Genomic DNA, 19,010 nt, shown 5'->3' with positions numbered 1-19,010 from the left:
GAATCGCCTGAACCTGGGAGGCGAAGGTTGCAGTGAGCCAAAATTGTGCCACTGCACTCCAGCCTAAGTGAGAGAGCAAGACTCTGTCTCAACAAAAAAAAAAAAAAAAAGAAATCAAAAAAGACCCTGATTCAAAACATTTCTTCTAGTGAAGAGGCAGAGAAGCCAAAGCCAGACACATGAAGACCCCCAAACAGTCTCATGTCTTTGCTCAACTACGAAGTGACCAAGACAGGGCCCTAAAATAAGCCACTTAGTGCCACAAGACTACATGAGAGAGTTAGTGAAGAAGTAATGCATCAAGAATGTGATTTTTATCTCCCTCAAGAGTCTCTTCCAGCTGGCCCTGGGGAGAAACAAGTGATTGAAATTTCTTGGACATAGTTATGTAGTTGGAGCTACACATCTCTTCTAAGATTCTACATCAAAACAGAGCCAAGTCCTTGGCAGGGAGGCAGCGTGTGGTGGTGAAAAATGCATGGGTTCAAGAGCCAGACCAGCACAAACCAGGCTTTGCAGTGTGAAAAAGTTGAGCGATTTTAGGGAAGATAATCTCTCTGAACCTCCAAGGGAGAGGACAGGCCGTCCCCACCACAGAGGATCAAGTGAGAAATCTAAAGGCCTGGGCACAAAGCATGGCATATAGTAGGCATGCAATAAATATTGCTTCTCTCACCTCCCCTTTCCTCCGGAAATTTCCACCCATCTGTGCAGGCTAGTAGAGAAGCAATTGCGTCCCAGTTCTATCACTGACTAGCTGTGGAACTTTGGGCTAGTTTTCTAAATCTCCGCATTTTCCTCTGTAAAGTGGAGATAATGATAACACCTCCCATCTAAGATTGTTGTGAAAAGTGCATTTTATTTTATTTTTTGCCCTTAAATATCAAAGAGAGTCCATTTTAAATATATCAAGGGGCTTAGCAAATAAAAGTGGCCCAAACCTCTGTCAACCTTTGAGAGGCCTTGGTGGTACCCCTTATGGAGAGACTAGGAAAGAAGTGATTGAAATTCAATGACAGTTACAGCAAAATAAGAAGAAAAAAATAAGGCCGGGTGCGATGGCTCACGACTGTAATCCCAGCACTTTGGGAGGCCAAGGCGGGCGGATCACTTGAGGCCAGGAGTTCGAGACCAGCCTGGCCAACATGGCAAAACCCCATCTCTACTAAAAAGTGCAAAAATTAGCCAGGCATGGTGGTGCACGCCTGTAATCCCAGCTATTTGGGAGGCTGAGGCACGAGAATCACTTGAACCTGAGAGGTGGAGGTTGCAGTGAGCCGAGATTGTGCCACTGCACTCTAACCAGGGCAGCAGAGCGAGAAACTGTCTCAGAAGAAGAAGAAAATCACCATAAGGGAGCTTAGCCAACTGACCAAGAGTCTATGTTGAAGAGTCCCACTGCCTGTATTCAAATACTACTTGAGTAGCTATCTGATTTGGGGGAGATTACTTATCTTCTCTGTATCATGGTTTCTGCAGCCATAAAATGAGGATAATAATAATGTACTTTACAGAGTTGCTGTGAAATACCTGGCTCATAAAAATTGCTTTATTAATATAACTGTCATCAACATCATCACCACCACCATCATCAAGAATGAAATGCCTTTGTTCTCACTCATAGGTGGGAACTGAACAATGAGAACACTTGGACACAGGAAGGGAAACATCACTTACCTGGGACTGTTGTGGGGTGGGGGGAGGGGGGAGGGATAGCATTAGGAGATATATCTAATGTAAATGATGAGTTAATGGGTGCTGCACACCAACATGGCACATGTATACATATGTAACAAACGTGCACGTTGTGCACATGTACCCTAGAACTTAAAGTATAATAATAAAAAGAATGAAATGCCTTTTGGCCAGGTGCGGTGGCGCCTGTAATCCCAGCACTTTGGGAGGCCGAAGGGGGTGGACTGCCTGAGCTCAGGAGTTCGAGACCAGCCTGGGCAACATGGCAAAAGCCCTGTCTCTACCGAAAATACAAAAAAATAGCCTGGCATTGTGGTGTGTGTCTGTAATCCCAGCTACTCAGGAGGCTGAGGCACGAGAATCACTTGAACCTGGAAGGCGGAAGGTGCAATGAGCTGAGATCGCACCATTGCACTCCAGCCTGGGTGACAGAGCAAGATTGTCTCAAAACAAAAAGAATGAAATGCTTTTTATTTTCTGCCTTGAGACAAATGCCATCAGTTATCCAGCTGGCAAAGTGAGGCCACCCCTCGGTTTATCCAGTGCTTCTGGGGCATGTCTGTTGGAAGCTCAATGGAGAGGACATAGTTGGTAGAGTGGCCTGTGGTGGAGAGGGTTCCTCTGCGGGCACTTGTTTTGTAGACTGGACACACATAAATGTCCTGATGCAGAAACATTGCGCTCTCTCCAGGTTTCAGCCAAATGATGGGCAGTGGGTCATAGAGGATTTTGGGGAGAGATTCCCCAATCTGCATTGTTTTCCTGTCCCAACGGGCACCTTCTAAGAAGAGCCCTTTGATGTAGGCCCCATCTTTGGGGTTATTCTCCATCACTGTTTCTTGTGGGGTTACCTGGAAGAATAAAAAGCTGTGAGTTCCATTGCCTGCCATTTTCCTACATGGGCAGCTTTAAGAGCCTGGAATCTTCTGTACTCAAAGTGCATCCTGGTTGCAATATCTACCTCTCCCAGGATCCAGGGACAATGGGGCTTCTGTGATAATATTCCTGCCCACCATACATGGGCCAGGCCTGACTCCTGGTCAGTATGCTGCCCTTCCCAATGGTGGGCTAGAGAATGCACTCAAGTAGGGGTCACATTACTCTAACACATTACCTCTAACTAGCTTAGTGACTTTGCACAATCCCTTCCCTTTCTGGATCTGGATTTATAAAGTGAGGGGTTAGATTCAGATACAGAGACAGACTGGGTAAACAGTTCTGGAGATGAGTGTGGGGAGAATAAAGCCTTGATTTCTAGTTTCTGTGGTATAAAGACTTCCACCATGGTCAATTTCAGCCTACCAACTATTTAACAACCAGCTCACAAAATTCCTGAAAATGTAAAAGTTGGCCCTGGTGAGCTGATATGAGTGAGCTCCAGCACACCACTGCTTAGATTCAGAGGTGGTAAACTCAAATTCCTTTAGGTAATCGCAGAAAATGGACAAAGCATAGGAGAATAGGGAAGGGTGGGGATTATGGTGAACCAGAGAGCACAAGTTCCATTTAAAATAATTCAAATTATACTTTAAAAAATTTTTATGGTGAATGGAATTTTTTCCCATTTCTAATTCTAAGTATGTATTGGAAGAATAGGAAAAGGCTATTGATTCTTATAAATTTAACCAATATCCAGTGACCTTGTGAATTCTTCTACAGATGCTCCTCAACTTACAACGGGGTTATGTCCTGATAAACCCATCATAAGTTGAACATATTGTAAGTCAAAACTGCATTTAATATACCTAACCTACAACAAATATCATAGCTTAGCCTAGCCTCCCTTAAATGTGCTTAGAACACTTACATTAGCCTATAGCTGGGCAGGAATCATCTAACACAAAGTCTGTTTTATAGTAAAGTGTTGAGTATCTTATGTAATTTATTGAATACTATACTAAAAGTGAAAAATGGAATGGGTGTATGGGTACTCGAGGTGTGGTTTCTACTGAATGTGTATTGATTTTACATGAAGTCAAAAAATTGTAAGTTGAACCATTGCAAGTAAAGGACTCTATGTTTTTAATCACTTTGGATTTCTAGGTATACATTCATTTCAGCATCAAGGAAGATGGTTTTATCTTTTTTTCAATGTTTATCCTAGTCATTTTTTTTTCCTGTTGTATTTCTTTTGGCTTAACATTGTCTTCAAAGGCTAATCAAGTTAAGTTCATTCATAAACTGATTTAAGACATAGGGCAACCAGTTTGTGACCTCTGGACTAGATGATTTCAAAGGATCTTTCCATGTAATTTAAAATTCTACAATGCTCTGTAACAGTCAATCTTAGCCATTCTACTCTCTATATATGAGAGGCTGATGCTTGACTATTGGCCATTCTTTTAACTTTACTCCAAGCGAAGGACTACCTAAGGGCATTAACATTCTTCTAAATGAAGAGTCTACCACGTTGAACAGAGTGGGAGAGTGCCTTCATTTTTCTTGGTGTTCTGATGGAATCTGGAAAGATTCCCTTTTTGTATACACAGAGACAAAGTATTGGGAATCCTCTAATTATTTTAGGAGTAGCTTTTAGAGCTACTGTAAATTATGCTAAATACTTCATATGTACCATTTCAGAAGCATTTGGGTCTTAACACATCCACATTTTTTGACTCATAAGGAAATTGGCAACATTACTTTCTCTGGTCAGCCCCTTGAGTGAGCCTAACCCAAAGCACCCCTACCTCAAACTCAAATCCAATGTGGTCAATGGGGATGGTATATTTCCGGGCATAATTCTGAGAGACGCCAGTCAAAAAAGACTGTGTGAAGTAGAATCCAGAGATCCAAAATACTGCAGGGGGCCCCTTGTCAATCCATTCCTTGAGAGCCACAGAAATCAAGATTCAAAATCAACAACACATCAAAGATAGCTCAAACGCAAGTAATGTAAACAAGTCCCATATAAAATATGCTTTTTCTTATTTTTCTTGAAACAGCCCTCTTGGTTTAGCTTCTATCTTCCCACTTTTGAAACAAGGGTACAAAGAAATATAATTTAAGAAAAGCCCAGGTACTACAAAAATTAGCCAGGCATGGTGGTGGGCACCTGTAGTCCCAGCCACTTGGGAAGCTGAGGCAGGAGAATCGCTTGAACCCAGGAGGCAGAGATTGCAGTGAGCCAAGATCATGCCATTTCACTCCAGCCTGAGTGACAAGAGTGAAACTTCATCTCAAAAAAAAAAAAAAAAAGAAAAGCCCAGGTGCAAGCTGTTACGGATACAACAGAGAGTGGTGGGGACTGTAGCAGTGGAGAATATGTACTTTGTCTAAACTGAGCAGCTGCCACTCATCTCCAGCAATAGTCGCCATGCCATGCGAGAACGCAGGCGCATTGTTTCAGGTCTTCGATTTTTTGCAGTACAAACATGGGATTTTTATATGTAAAAATCAATGTTTACATGCTGGCTCAAAAATGTTTAAATTACCAGGCAGCCAAACTAAACATAATTATTGTCCAAATCTATCTTATAAGCCACCAGTTTGTGACATTTATTCTAGTTCCTGTTCCTGTCTCCATAGGCTAAATCTGTTTGTTTTTTTTTTTTAAACAGAGTCTTGCTCTGTCACCCAGGCTGGAGTGAAATGGTGCGATCTCGGCTCACTGCAACCTCTGCCTCCCAGGTTCAAGCCATTTTCCTGCCTCAGCCTCCCAGGTGGCTGAGACTACAGGCATAAGCCACCACGCTCGGCTGATTTTTTTGGTATTTTTAGTAGAGATGGGGAGATGGGGTTTCACCATGCTGGCCAGGCTGGTGTTGAACTCCTGACCTCAAGTGATCCACCTGCCTCAGCCTCCCAAAGTGCTGGGAATACAGATGCGAGCCACTGCACCCAGCCGGCTATAATCTTTTCAAGGACTTTCAAGTCTCCCTCCTGCTTCTAACTCCGGGAAGACTGTTTCTAGAGGCTCAATCCAGGATGTTCTGTGGCTGCCTGCCCTCCTCCCCCTGCCTCTAGTCTGTCATTTCAGAATGTCCTCTCCACCTAAGTGAGCATGCCAGGTTCCCGGTTACCCCTGACTCCCAGCTACCTGGAAGAAGGTCAGGCGGGCCAGCAGGTCAGCCACGTAGCCCCCCAGGGGCTTCAGTGATGGGTAAGACTTGGCTGCCCACATGGCTGGCACTTTACCCACAAGCATGCTGTTAAAGACTTCCTCTAGCTCCGAGGACATCAGGACCTGTCCTCTGATGGCTCGGCCAAGATCGATGAGGCTCCTCCGAACCACTTTGGTCAGCCTGCAAGAACAGAGGAGCTGGCTGAGCTGGCCTCTCCGGTGGCCACATTCTACCCAAGTCCACTGACTGGCTGTCTCCTTGTATTTATCCCCCCTTTAAAACATCAGTTAATTAATGCACAGTCATTAAATGAGGAAAAATTAAATCACCCATTACCTTGCTACCTAAAGATAACGTTGATGTATATCTTTCCAGATTTTTCTCTATGTGAACACAAATTATTTTTAATGAGATCATACTATATTATCTTTCTGTAATCTGTTTTTCTTTCTTAGCATATAAGAAACATCTTTCCAATTCAATAGAGACCTAAATTGTCCTTTTTTTCTTTTTTTTTTTAGAGATGGGGTTTCACTCTGTCATTCAGGCTGGAGTAAGTAGTGAGATCATAGCTCACTGCAGCCTCAAACTCCTGGGCTCAAGTGATCCTCCTGCCTCAGCCTCTGGAGTAGCTGGGACTACAGGTGTGCATCACCATGCCTGTCCTTTTTAATGGCTGCAAAATGTTCCATTTTGTTTAACTATTCCTCTATTGTTGATGTGTTATTTCTAGATTGTTGTCACTATCAACAACATTGCTAGCAAAATTCATCCATCTCAATCTTTTTGCAAATTTTAAATTATTATTAAAAATATTTCTAGGTCAAAGAGTATGCACAGTTTTAAGGCTTTCGATTCATATTGTCAAAGTTTGTTGTTTTTTTTTTTTTTTTTGAGACAGAGTCTTGCCCTGTCACCCAGGGAAGTGCAGTGGTGGAGTCATGGCTCACTGCAGCCTCGATCTCCCAGGCTCAAGGAATCCTCCCACCTCAGTCTCCTGAGTAGCTGGGACTACAGGCACATGCCACTATGCCCACCTGATTCTTTTTTTAAGTAGAGACAAGGTCTCCCTATGTTGCTCAGGCTGGTCTCAAACTCCTAAACTCAAGTAATCCCCCACCTCAGCTTCCCAAAGTGCTGGGATTACAGATGAGCTCCCATGCCTGGCCCAAGCTTTTTTATTGACTATAAGGTGCACACCTGAGAAAAGGCAACTGAAGGGCAGCCTGGGAGATGTCAAATTCACCTGCCTCTCCTTCTGACCTCTATGTTATGAGGCCCAGCCAAGCCCGGAGGTAATGCACCTGAGGAGACCAAAGAATCTGCCACTAGGAAGAGCTTTTAATCAGCAAAGATTTATGGAATCTCAACTGAATGGACATGAGAATGATCACATGCAGGAAAAGGATTTCTGGATGTGTAACCACTAAACCATTGTATCAAGAGGAATGTGGCCAGGTGTGGGGGCTCACGCCTGTAATCCCAGCACTCTGAAAGGCCGAGATGGGTGGATCACTTGAGGTCAGGAGTTTGAGACCAGCCTGGCCAACACAGTTAAACCCCGTCTGTACTAAAAATACAAAATTAGCTGAGCATGCACGCCTGTAATTCCAGCTACTCAGGAGGCTGAGGCAGGAGAATCGCTTGAACCCAGAAGGTGGAGGTTGCAGTGAGCCAAGCTAAGATCGTGCCACTGCACTGCAGCCTGGACGACAAGAGTGAAACTCTGTCTCAAAAAAAACACACACAAAAAAAGGAACGTAAAATTCAGACATGTTTGCTAAGCAGTCAAGGGTAAAAGCTGCCATCTGAGGGATTACACCACAGACCTCTATTATACCTAAAGACCTACTTGCAAAGATTCTCTTTCCATTCTTGCAACTATGAGCTCTGGTAGTTTTAAGGTTTTGGTACCCAAGGAAAGAACACTTGCCCAGAAGACACAGTCACAGTTCCCCTGAAGCTGAACTGTCGCTGAATCATTCTGGGCTTCCTATATCACTGGGTGAAAAGGCAAAAAAAAAAAAGAAAGAAAGAAAAAAATAGTGGGGAGGAACGTTAGAGTACTGCTTGAGATGATTAATCCTGACCATCGTTGGAAAATAAGATTGGTTTCCCTGTTCTTTTTTTCTTTTGAGACAGGGTCTCACTCTATTGCCCAGGCTGGAGTGCAGTGGCACAATCTTGGCTTACTGCAACCTCCACTTCCCAGGCCCAAGCAATCCTCCCTCCTCAGTCTCCTGAGTAGCTGGTTCTACAATGCCCAGATAATTTTACGTATTTTTGGTAGAGATGGGGTTTTGCCATGTTGCCCAAGCTGATCTCCAACTCCTGAGCAATCTGCCTGCCTCAGCCTCCTAAAGTGCTGGGATTACAATGCTGGGTGGAGTGAGCCACTGCGCCTGGCTTGCTGTCCTTTATAGAATGCCCAATGGTAAAGGCCAGTGAAAGCCCCTGCAATCACCAAGAAAGAGCTCCAGTGGCCTTAGAGGAGAATGACAGCAGAGGAGGGAAGCCATTAATTTTGGTGTCCAGTTGGATAGTCCAGGACTACGGTCCATCATGCCAAGGTGTCTCACAACAGAGGTGGCCTCGTCCTAGGCTCACACCCCATACCTTGCTTGGTCCCTGCTACCGCCAACTGCCTGTTGACTCTAAAGAGTAACCGTAGGCCGGGCGCGGTGGCTCACACCTGTAATCCCAGCACTTTGGGAGGCCAAGGTGGGCGGATCACCTGAGGTCAGGAGTTCGGGACCAGCCTGGCCAACATGGCGAAACCCCGTCTCTACTAAAAGTACAGAAATTAGCCAGGCACGGTGTCGGGCACCTGTAATCCCAGCTACTCGGGAGGCTGAGGCAGGAGAATCTCTTGAACCTGTGAGGTGGAGGTCGCAGTGAGCCAAGATCATGCCACTGCACTCCAGTCTGGGTGACAACAGCGAGACTCTGTCTCAAAAAAAAAAAGAGTAACTCTTAAACTTAGGAAGCCTAGCAACTCTCAAATAACATTCCTCCAGTCCCCTGGTCCTCTGGAATCAGGGCTGTCCTTAAAATGGAGCAATGACCCAATGATACAGAATAGAGGCAGTAACACATGGAGTGTCTGGAGCAGCAAGACCTTGGTCTTGGAAGCAGAAGTGATAAGCTTTAGCCCACTTGGCTCTGAGTCACTTGAGACCTACATCAAATCACAGTCATCTCTGGACCTCAGTTTCCTCATCTGGCCTAGATGGTCTTTGGTAACCCTTTCAGTTTTGACTATTTAGAAATCAAATCCAGGTGATCCCACTGGGCTCCATGCTGTAGTAACTGGAGGAGAAGAGGACTAGAATACAAGGCCAGAGATCCTTGCCCCACAGCCAGCCTATAATACCCCTAACTGTGTGGTAGAGGCACTGGATGAACATCTCCCACCCCTTTCTAGATTTACCCAGATTTCACATATTGGATAAGTACATGGGCTCTGGAATCAGACTTAGTTCTGGGTTTAAACTGAGTTTTCCCGTTGAATGATTGAATAACTGAGCAACCTTGGGCAAGTCTTAACCCTTCTGAATCTCAGAGTTTTGTTTTTTTTTCTTTAAGAGATGGGGTCTTGCCATATTGCCCAGGCTGGTCTTAAACCCCTGGGCTCAAGCAATCCTCCCAGCTTGCCTCCCAAAGTGCTGGGATTATAGGCGTGAGTGATCATGCTCAGCCTCAGTTTTCTTATTTGTAAAATGCTGGTAGCAGGATTAGTAACTGGACGTATTTCAAAAGACCATTGTGTAATTTTTTTTTTTTTTTTTTTTTAAGGGATAGGGTCTTTCTCTGTCACCCAGGCTGGAGTGCAGTGGCAAGATCATAGCTCACTGCCGCCTCGAGCTCCTGGCCTCCAAGAGGTCCTCCCACCTCACCCTCCCAAGTAGCTGGGACTGTAGACGTGCACCACCATGCCTGCCTTTTTTTTTCTTTTTTGGAGAGATGGGGTCTTGCTTTGTTGCCCAGGCTGGTCTTGGACTCCTGGCCTCAGGTGATCCTCCCTGCTCTGCTTCCCAAAGTGCTGGAATTACAGGCGTTAGCCATTGTGCCCAGCCCTATTACATACTTTGAATGAGACCCATGCATAGTGTTTAGAACCATATCTGTCACTAAAGGCTCAATACAAATGGCTCTAGGCCAGATGCAGTGGCTCCCACCTGTAATCCCAGCACTTTAGGAGGCCAAGGCTGGAGGCTTTCTTGAGGCCAGGAGTTCAAGACCAGCCTGGCCAACATGTCAAAACTCCATCTCTATAAAAAATAAAAAATAAAAAAATTAGCCAGTGTGGTGCCTGTGTCTGTAGACTCAGCTACTCAGGAGGCTGAGGTGGAAGGATTGCTTGAGCCCAGGAGTTCGAGGCTGCAATGAGTCATGATCACACCACTGCGCTCCAACTTGGGCGACAGAGAGAGACCTCAACTCGGGAAAGAAAAAGAAAAGTGGCTCTAATGACTACTTTTACTATTAGCCTGTGCTTGATACTGGTTTTAGCCTAACTTTATAGATGTCACATGAATGAATGGGAATGAATGAATAGAAGGAATGATTCAACCCAGGGTCAGCATGTGCTGGGGATGGTCCTAGTCACAGCCCCTATTCACACCCCTAATATGGGTAGGGCAAACCACTTCCTCTGCATAGCAACCCCTTCTCAGCTACTGCCTGTTAGATCCTATTCCTCATGTTCCAACTCCTGGGATTCAAGCTACATCATCTGGCCCACCTGTTGAATCTGATGAGCTCCTGCCTTAGGACGGTGTTCATGGATTCCTCATAGACCATGGGGTACAACTTCATGACCTCTTCCAGGTCAAAGTCTTTGGGAAGCTTGGAGAGAATGTCTTGCGCCAACTCCTCAACCACTTCCTTAAAGTGCAGGCAGAAGAGAGATGAGTGAGAAGCAAGCCCTACAGGCTGTGGCTTTGGATAAACTTGAAGTACTGAGCATCTGACTTTTCAAATGTATTCTGTGGGACTTTCCTGAGAACTCTCCAACAGATGCCATTTCTGCCTCCAGTGGGGAAAGGAGTCCCTTATCACCCCACCAGCCTTGGGGAGGATGTTGCCTCTTGGCCCAGAAGAGTAGAGTCCTCTCCTTGGCAGGGTGCGGTGGCTCACGCCTGTAATCCCAGCACTTTAGGAGGCCGAAGTGGGTGGATCGCTTGAGTCCAGGAGTTTGAGACCAGCCTGGGCAACATAGCAAAACCCAGTCTCTACAAAAAATACAAAAATTAGCCATGCGTGGTGCTGCATGCCTACGGTCTCAGCTATTTGGGAGTCTGAAGCAGGAGAATCACTTGAACCCAGGAAGCGGATGTTGCAGTGAGCTGAGATCTGGCCGCTGCACTCCAGCCTGGGTGACAGAGGAAGACTCTGTCTAAAAGTAAAAAAAAAAAAAAAAAAAAAAAAAAAAGAGTCGTGTCCTGACACCTCAGGCAAGAGCGGAAGGGCCAGGAAGGGAACTCCTGCTCAGCCAGGTAGCTTCATGGCAGCACTGAGCCTCTGTCTTCAACGTCACACCTGGGTGAGAATCTGTCACAGCCTCCGTCCCCTGAGGATTAGCTCCTGGTGCCATGGGGCCCTTTCTCAGTGTCCGTGACACCTGGGAAGGCAGCAGGCCATTCTTCAGCATTGAGCAAGAAAAGCACAGAACCCTGAGCTTAGCCAAGTAGGGAGGGGACAGGCCTCCAGGCTCAAGGAGGAACAAGACATGAGTGTGGGAGAGACAGACACCCTGTGGTCCTGTGGTTGTGGGAGGCTGGGATGTATACTTCTTTCCCTCTTCCCACTGTGAGGGGAATTTCCACTCCTACATCGGGATACACCAACCAGACTGGTTTACCTTCATACCAGTGATACTTAATGGCACTAGGAACCAAATCATGAAAGCAAAGTAGCAAGTTCTACAGTTGGGAGGTGTTGAACAGGAGGTAGCTTGGAAGGTAGAGAAGGGAAGGGTTGCGAGAGGAAGCGGGTGGAGACGGTGGCTCAGGCTCTGGCTCCATCCTTGATTTCATGAAAGCCTGGAAGCCAGTCACCTTCTGTCTCAGGATTTGTTTCTCTCTTCGTTTGTAGACTTAGGAGGGTGGCCTGGGTCAGGGCATCACAAAGAGTGGACTGGGGACTACTAGAGGTACCCAGGATTTTAGGTGTTTCCAGGACACAGAAAAATCATGTCAAGTCACATGGTGAGAAAGTTACTCTTTCAGGTTTTGGGTTTTTTTTCATTGTTGTTATTGTTTTGAGATAGTGTCTCACTCTGTCGTCCAGGTGGGAGTGCAAAGGCATGATGATCACAGCTCACTGCAGCCTCTGGGTTCAAGTGATCCTCCTGCCTCAGCCCCCTTAGTAGCTGGGACTACAGGCACGCGCCACCACACCCAGTTAACTTTTTTTAAGACAGGGTCTCACTCTGTCACCTAGGCTGGAGCGCAGTGGCATGATCTCAGCTCACTGCAGCCTCAACAGCCCAGAATCAAGTGATCCTCCCATCTCAGCTTCCTGAGTAGCTGGGATTACAGGTGCATGCCACCGAGCTCAGCTAATTTTTTTTTTTTGTATAGACGGTGTTTTGCCATGTTGCTCAGGCTGGTCTCCAACTCCTTGGCTCAAGCAGTCCACCCACCTTGGCCTCCCAAAGTGCTAGGGTTATAGGCATGAACCATGGCGCCCAGCCCTCAGTTAACTTAAAAAAAAATTTTTGTAGCAATGTGGTCTCCCTATGTTGCCCAGGCTGGCCTCGAACTCCTGGCCTCAAGTGATCCTCCTGCTTCAGCCTCCCAAAGTGCTGGGACTACAGGTGTGATTCACCGCACCTGGCCTCTTTTCAAGTTCTGATCATCTTTCTCTTTTCATTCCTCTCAAAGAGAAAGTTTCAGGAACAGTGCCAATTCTTTGACACTCACACATTTTTCTCCTTTTAACAAGAAGCCAGCAAAGCCTCAGCTCAGGGGCTTTGGCCAGCAACATCATCTGGGAAGAACTTAACAACTGTTCACGCTGGGAGCAGTGGCTCACGCCTGTAATCCCAGTACTTTGGGAAGCCAACGGAAGCAGATTGCTTGAGCCCAGGAGTTTGAGACAATCCTGGGCAATATGATGAAACACTGTCTCTACAGAAAATACAAAAAAATTTAGCCGGGCATGGTGGCATGTGCTTGTAGTCCCAGCTACTCGGGAGGCTGAGGCAGGAGAATTGCTTGAGCCTGGGAGGCGGAGGTTGCAGTGAGACAAGATCACACCACTGCACTCCAGCCTAGGTAACCAAGCCAAACCGTGTCTCAAAAAGAAAAGAAAAGAAAAACAACAACAACAAACAGAAACCAAAAAACACCAACTGTTCACTGTTCAGCTTTCATTTTCTTTTTGTGCCTATCATGATTTTAAGGAAATGATACTGGGTTTCCACTTATGGTTCTGATGTGCAATCTTTTAAATTAAAAAAAAAAGAAGAGAGTTTTAGAACATTATGTAGAAAAAAAAGCAAAAGAATAAGAAAAAAAGCAAAAAACCCATTACGTAAATGGAGTATAGGTGATAGGTGGATATAGCAGAAAACGTGAAGGTTATACAGGAATAGCTGACATTTTGGAAATGCTGGTTCCCTTGCAGCTCTGGATATAAGGACTCTCGGCAGTAAGGCCACAGTGCTCCTTCCCTGCCCCTGGCCAGGAGGCTGCCAGGCCCCCACTCTCTGCCTCTTGGTCATCCTCCAATCCTGTGTGCCCACTGGATGGAGAACTGCCTGGGAAATAGGATTAAGCCCCCTTTCCCGAGCCCAGTTACCTGAGGGGACTTGCCACTTCCTCCTGACTGTCTAGGGAGGGTCAGCAGGACCCCCTCAAACAGCTGGTTGGTTTCCTGGTTGTCTTTGGTGATGTCTGCGTTCTCATGGAGGCCGAACACTTCTGGGTGGGCTGTGACGGGGAGGTTCCTGAGATAGTCGATATAAGACTGGAAGGGAAATCTTCAGATGAAATCAACGAGGGACCCCGGAATCCCACAGATGACTCCAGGCTTAGCAGAACCCAATCAGAACAGGAATCACACTGTATCAGTAGCACAGGTCACACACACACACACACACACACACACACACACACACACACACAGAGGCCGGGCGAACACATCCCTAGCCCTCCCTCATACAGTTTTCTGGGGAGTGGGCATGAAAGCAGATGAGGCTGAATTACCTCTCAGCCCACCCTGGCTTCCTCTCTGCTCCCCCAGTGGGCCTGGTTTTGGACCCAGACAGAACTGAGTTTGGATCCTAGCTCCATCCCAAACTGTCAGAGGCATTCGGACCAGAGCAACTCCATCTTGTATAGGGACTGGGTAAAATAAGGCTGACACCTAGTGGGCTGCATTCTTAGGAGGTAAAGGCATTCTAAGTCACAGGAGGAGATAAGGGTCAGCACAAGATACAGGTCACAAAGACCTTGCTGATAAAACAGGTTGTGGTAAAGAAGCCAGTCAAATACCCCCAAACCAAGATGGCCACGGAAGTGACCTCTAGTTGACCTCACTGCTCATTACACACTAATTATAATGCATTAGCATGCTATGAGACACTCCCACCAGCGCCATGACTGTTTACAGATGTCATGACAATGTCAGGAAGTTGCCCTATATAGTCTAGAAAGGGGAGGAACCCTCACTTCTTGGAATTGCCCACCCCTTTCCCGGAAAACTCATGAATAATCCACCCCTTGGTTACCATATAATCAAGAAATAACTGTAAGTATAATCAGTGGAGCAGCAACCCATGCCATTGCTCTGTCTATGAAGTAGCCATTCTTTATTCCTTTACCTTTTTTTTTTTTTTTTTGAGACAGATTCTTGCTATCTCCCAGGCTGGAGTGCAGTGGTACTATCTTGGTTCACTGTAACCTCCGCCTCCTAGATTCAAGCGATTCTACTGCCTCAGCCTCCCGAGTAGCTGGGATTACAAGCATATGCCACCATGCCCGGCTAATTTTTTGTATTTTTAGTAGAGACAGGGTTTCACTGTGTTAGCCAGGATGGTCTCGATCTCTTAACCTCATGATCTGACCTCCTTGGCCTCCCAACGTGCTGGGATTACAGGCACGAGCCACTGCCCCCGGTCTCCTTTACTTTCTTAATTAACTTGCTTTTGTTTTACTCTATAGACTCGCCCCGAATTCTTTCTTGTGCAAGATCCAAGAACCATCCCTTTGGGTCTGGATCTGGACCCGCTTCTGATAATAAAACTATGTACCCTTGAGCTTGTCATCTGAAACCCCAGTTTCCTTATCTGTAAATAGAAAAACAAGTGTAGTTATGAAGTATAAACCAAAAGTAAAATCTTAAGACCCTCCAACCATCTGAATGGACTTCCTCCTCATCCGAGGCACTCTAAAATTTAACCTGAAAGCCTGGTTCAGGCCATGACAGGAAGTGGGGGTCAGACATGCCTCATTATGCCCCTCCAGCATTACCATCAACACAGACCTTAAATCCGATAAGAAACATTTACAATCTATAGTCTCTCTGAAGCCTGCTACCTGGAGGTTTCATCTGCATGGTAAAACTTGGGTCTCCACAACCTCTTACCATAACCCAGGCATTCCTTTCTATTGATAATAACTCTTTCAACCAATTGCCAATCAGAAAACGTTTAAATCTACCTATAACCTGCTGGCCTCCATTTCGAGTTGTCCCGTCTTTCTGGACTGAACCAATGGATATCTTAAATGTATTTGATTGATGCCTCATGTCTCCCTAAAATGTATAAAATCAAACCCCGACCACCTGGGGCACATGTTCTCAGGATCTCCTGAGGGCTGTGTCACGGGCCATGGTCACTCATATTTGGCTCAGAATAAATCTCTTCAAATATTTTACAGAGTAAGAAAAAGACTCTTTTCATTCACAGAAGGAATCAAGCCTTGGCATGTGACAGGTTGTGGTGTTATATATATATATATATATCTACTGGTTTTCATCCATGGTTCCTGGCTTCTAACTTCCGTAGCCCTTGTTACAGCCACCTGTTAAAATATTGGGTGTGTTAGGCCTTAGGTGCAGGCCTCAGGAAACAGAATCTTTCTGACCTTCTCCTGCCCTCCTTTTACCTACCCCCAAGCAAGACTCAAATCTTACCCTACCTTTCTGATTGTGAGTCTTTTCTTTTCTTTTTTTTTTGAGACAGGGTCACTCTGTGGCCCAGGCTGGAGTGCAGTGGTAGGATCTTTGTTCACTGCAACCTATGCCTCCTGGGCTCAAGCAATCTTCCCACCTCAGCCTCCTGAGTAGTTGGGACTACAAGTGCACGCCATCACACCCAGCTAATTTTTGTATTTTTAGTAGAGATGGAATTTCACCACACTGGGCAGGCTGGTCTCAAACTCTTGACCCCAAGCCATCCACCGACCTCAGCCTCCCAAAGTGCTGGGATTACAGGTATGAGCCACTGCGCCTGGCCTGATTGTGAGTCTTAAGACTCCACCTAGAGAGAGAGGGTCCTGCCCTATACTCTGAGGGATGTCATGCAGCTTCCATAAAAACCCAAGAAGACTGGGTGCAAGGAGCTTCTGGATAGCTGACCACGCGAAGGTTCCTGGAGGATATTTCACCCAGGGATGGGCATGGAAGTTCCCACTCCTTCTGCCATACTTCACCCTATGCATCTCTTCATCTATATCTTTTGTAATATTCCTTTAATAAACCGATAAACCTAAGTGTTTCTCTGAGTTCTGTGAGCCTCTCCAGCAAATTAATTGAATTAATTTCAATTAAAGGGGGAGTGGTGGGAACCCCAATGTGAAGCTGGTTGGTCAGTTCTTGAGGCTGGGACTTGTGACTGGTGTCTGGGTTGGGGGAAAGAATTGGAGACTGAGCCCTCAACCCGTGGGATCTGACACTATCAGCAGGTAGATGGTATTGGAATTGAATTAGAGGACAACCAGTTGGTGTTCACTGTTTACTGTGTGGGGAAGGGGGAACCTACACACATTTGGTCACAGAAGTCTTCTGTGTTGATGGTGGTGGTGGTTGTGGTGCGAGAGTAGTAGAAAAATACAATTTGAGAGTTTTTCTGTTCCACAGGTGATCAATAAAACTAAGCTTTTTTTTTTTTTTTTTTTTTTTTTTTTTTGAGACAGCTTCACTCTGTCACTCAGGCTGGAGTGCAGTGGCATGGTCTCAGCTCACCACAACCTCCACCTCCCAGCTCAAGCAATTCCCCTGCCTCAGCCTCCCAAGTAGCTGGGATTACAGGCAGGTGCCACCACACCCGGCTAATTTTTATATTTTTAGAAGAGATGGGGTTTCACCATGTTGGTCAGGCTGGTCTCAAACTCCTGAGCTCAAGTGATCCACCCGCCTCAGCCTCCCAAAGTGCTGGGATTACAGGCGTGAGCCACAGCGCCCAACCTGTAAGCTCTTTTCTATTCCTCAGATTTATTGTTTTCATCTTCCTTTTGTCATTCCCTGCCTAGTTTTTCTGTTCCTCCCTTTTTGCCACCTTCTGAATCTTTGTCTTCAAGTAGCAATTTCCATCTTGCTCACTACCAAGGCTCCATCTTAATCATCCTTCTCTCTCCCTCCTCCACCCAGATGGATCCTATATTTTGAAACACCTTGTCTACCAAATACCGAGCCCTCCTTAAACAGTAGCCACGTGACTGTAGCCATGTAGCCTGAAACAGTGACCCCTGGGCTCCTTGGCTACACTGCAGCCCTGTAGCCATATACAGATAACGGAGCCCTGTGGGGGAAAGAGGTGGGCCTCCCTGCCAACCCCTTACCTGGTAGGAGCCATGAGGAGGGATGTAGTAAGTGTCTCCAGGAGCGAGGGAGTAATAGTCCTCCTCAATTTCCTTACAGTAGAACATGGACAGAAGTGACAGCAGGAGACGCCGGTCTTTGTCATCAGTCACTCTGCCTCCGTAATTACATTCCCCTAGGAACAACCAACAGAAGGAGAGGTTGAGCCCAGGGAAGGTCATCATGAGCTTGGTGGTTAACGTAAAACACGGCATTCTTCCGGCCAAAGATCTCTGCTGAGACATAATGATAGGGACGGCAAGCAGGAAAATTCCGGGCCGAAGATGGAGGGTCCCCTCAAGCTGAAAAGCCTGAAACCATGGCCCAAAGTGAGAACTTACATCCCTGTTTTCCCACTTGAATGTTGTCTTTTCCAAACCACCCATGACCTGTCCCACCCCCGCAACCCATGCCCATCAAAACCCCAGACTCAGCCAGCAGAGAGAGAGAAGCAGCTGGACATCAAAGAGAAGCGCTTGACTTCAGGGGAACAGCCTGACAGTGTAACTTTGGAGAAGAATCTGGCTGGAGATGGCTGGACTTCAGGAGAAGATTGCCTTCCTGCTCCATCCCCTTTTCAGCTCCCTTTCCCGCTGAGAGCCACTTTCTTCAGCAATAAAATCCCCCACATTTACCATCTTCAATTTGTTTGTGCAACCCCATACATCCTGGACACTGGACAAGCGCTCGGGTGCCATGAGTGCAAGTGCAAAAGTCTGTCACGCTGACCCGCCACTGGGTGGTTAACACTTAAGCTTTCTGTGGACGGCAGGGCTACAAGAGTACTGTAAACCTTCCTCTGGGTGACAGAGGGAGACTGTCTCAAAAAAAAAAAGACCTGCACTCCAGCCTGGGCAACATGAGCAAAACTTCATCTCAAAAAATAAATAAATAAGTAAAAAATAAAAACAAAAACAAAAGACATTTCCAGAGAGAGAGACCATATTCATATAACTTTTATTATAGTATATTGTAATTGTTCTATTTTATTCCTGTTGTTGTTAATCTCTTGCTGTGCCTAATTTATAAATTAAACTTTATCATAGGTATGTATGTGTAGGATAAAACATAGTATATATGGGGTTCGGTAATATCCGCAGTTTCAGGCATCCACTGGGGGTCTTGGAACATATCCCTGATGGATAAAGGGGGACTAGTGTATATGTTCAGATGGTAGCAGTAACGGTGGGTGGAGCCTTTGCTAACTGTGCCCCTGATAGAGAATTACAATGAGCAAAGACCCTTGCCAATTCATGCTGGAAATGTAGAGTGGGCAAGAAATGGATCTACGATGTCTTTTATACTCTTGTGGTTTGAGGATTGTTTGTTATCTCAGCCTAACTAGTCTATCCTGACTGGAACATTTGGAAGGTGACTACTATCAAGCTGGCTGGTTTATGACCGGCAGGCAGTTGGTTTATGGCTTGCAGGCAGTTCTCTAAGCAG

General features: G+C 46.0%; 1 protein-coding gene across 1 annotated transcript in view; it reads right to left on the bottom strand.

Annotated features, from left to right (window-relative positions):
- Window positions 1-2,152: 2,152 nt before the first annotated feature.
- Window positions 2,153-19,010, bottom strand: part of LOC100595944 (dynein heavy chain 3, axonemal) — a 216,102-nt gene continuing 199,244 nt past the window's right edge. The window contains exons 57-62 of the mRNA XM_030799977.1: window positions 17,546-17,700; window positions 13,563-13,730; window positions 10,501-10,643; window positions 5,732-5,936; window positions 4,383-4,520; window positions 2,153-2,546 (exon numbers count right to left, since the gene is read on the bottom strand). Coding sequence (XP_030655837.1) covers window positions 2,193-2,546; window positions 4,383-4,520; window positions 5,732-5,936; window positions 10,501-10,643; window positions 13,563-13,730; window positions 17,546-17,700 — 1,163 coding nt within the window. The 3' untranslated portion in view covers window positions 2,153-2,192. The remainder of the gene's footprint in view (window positions 2,547-4,382; window positions 4,521-5,731; window positions 5,937-10,500; window positions 10,644-13,562; window positions 13,731-17,545; window positions 17,701-19,010) is intronic.

This window comes from Nomascus leucogenys, chromosome 2 (assembly GCF_006542625.1).
Source record: "Nomascus leucogenys isolate Asia chromosome 2, Asia_NLE_v1, whole genome shotgun sequence".
Classification (NCBI taxonomy): domain Eukaryota; kingdom Metazoa; phylum Chordata; class Mammalia; order Primates; family Hylobatidae; genus Nomascus; species Nomascus leucogenys.
This window is presented reverse-complemented; position numbering and strand designations above follow the sequence as displayed.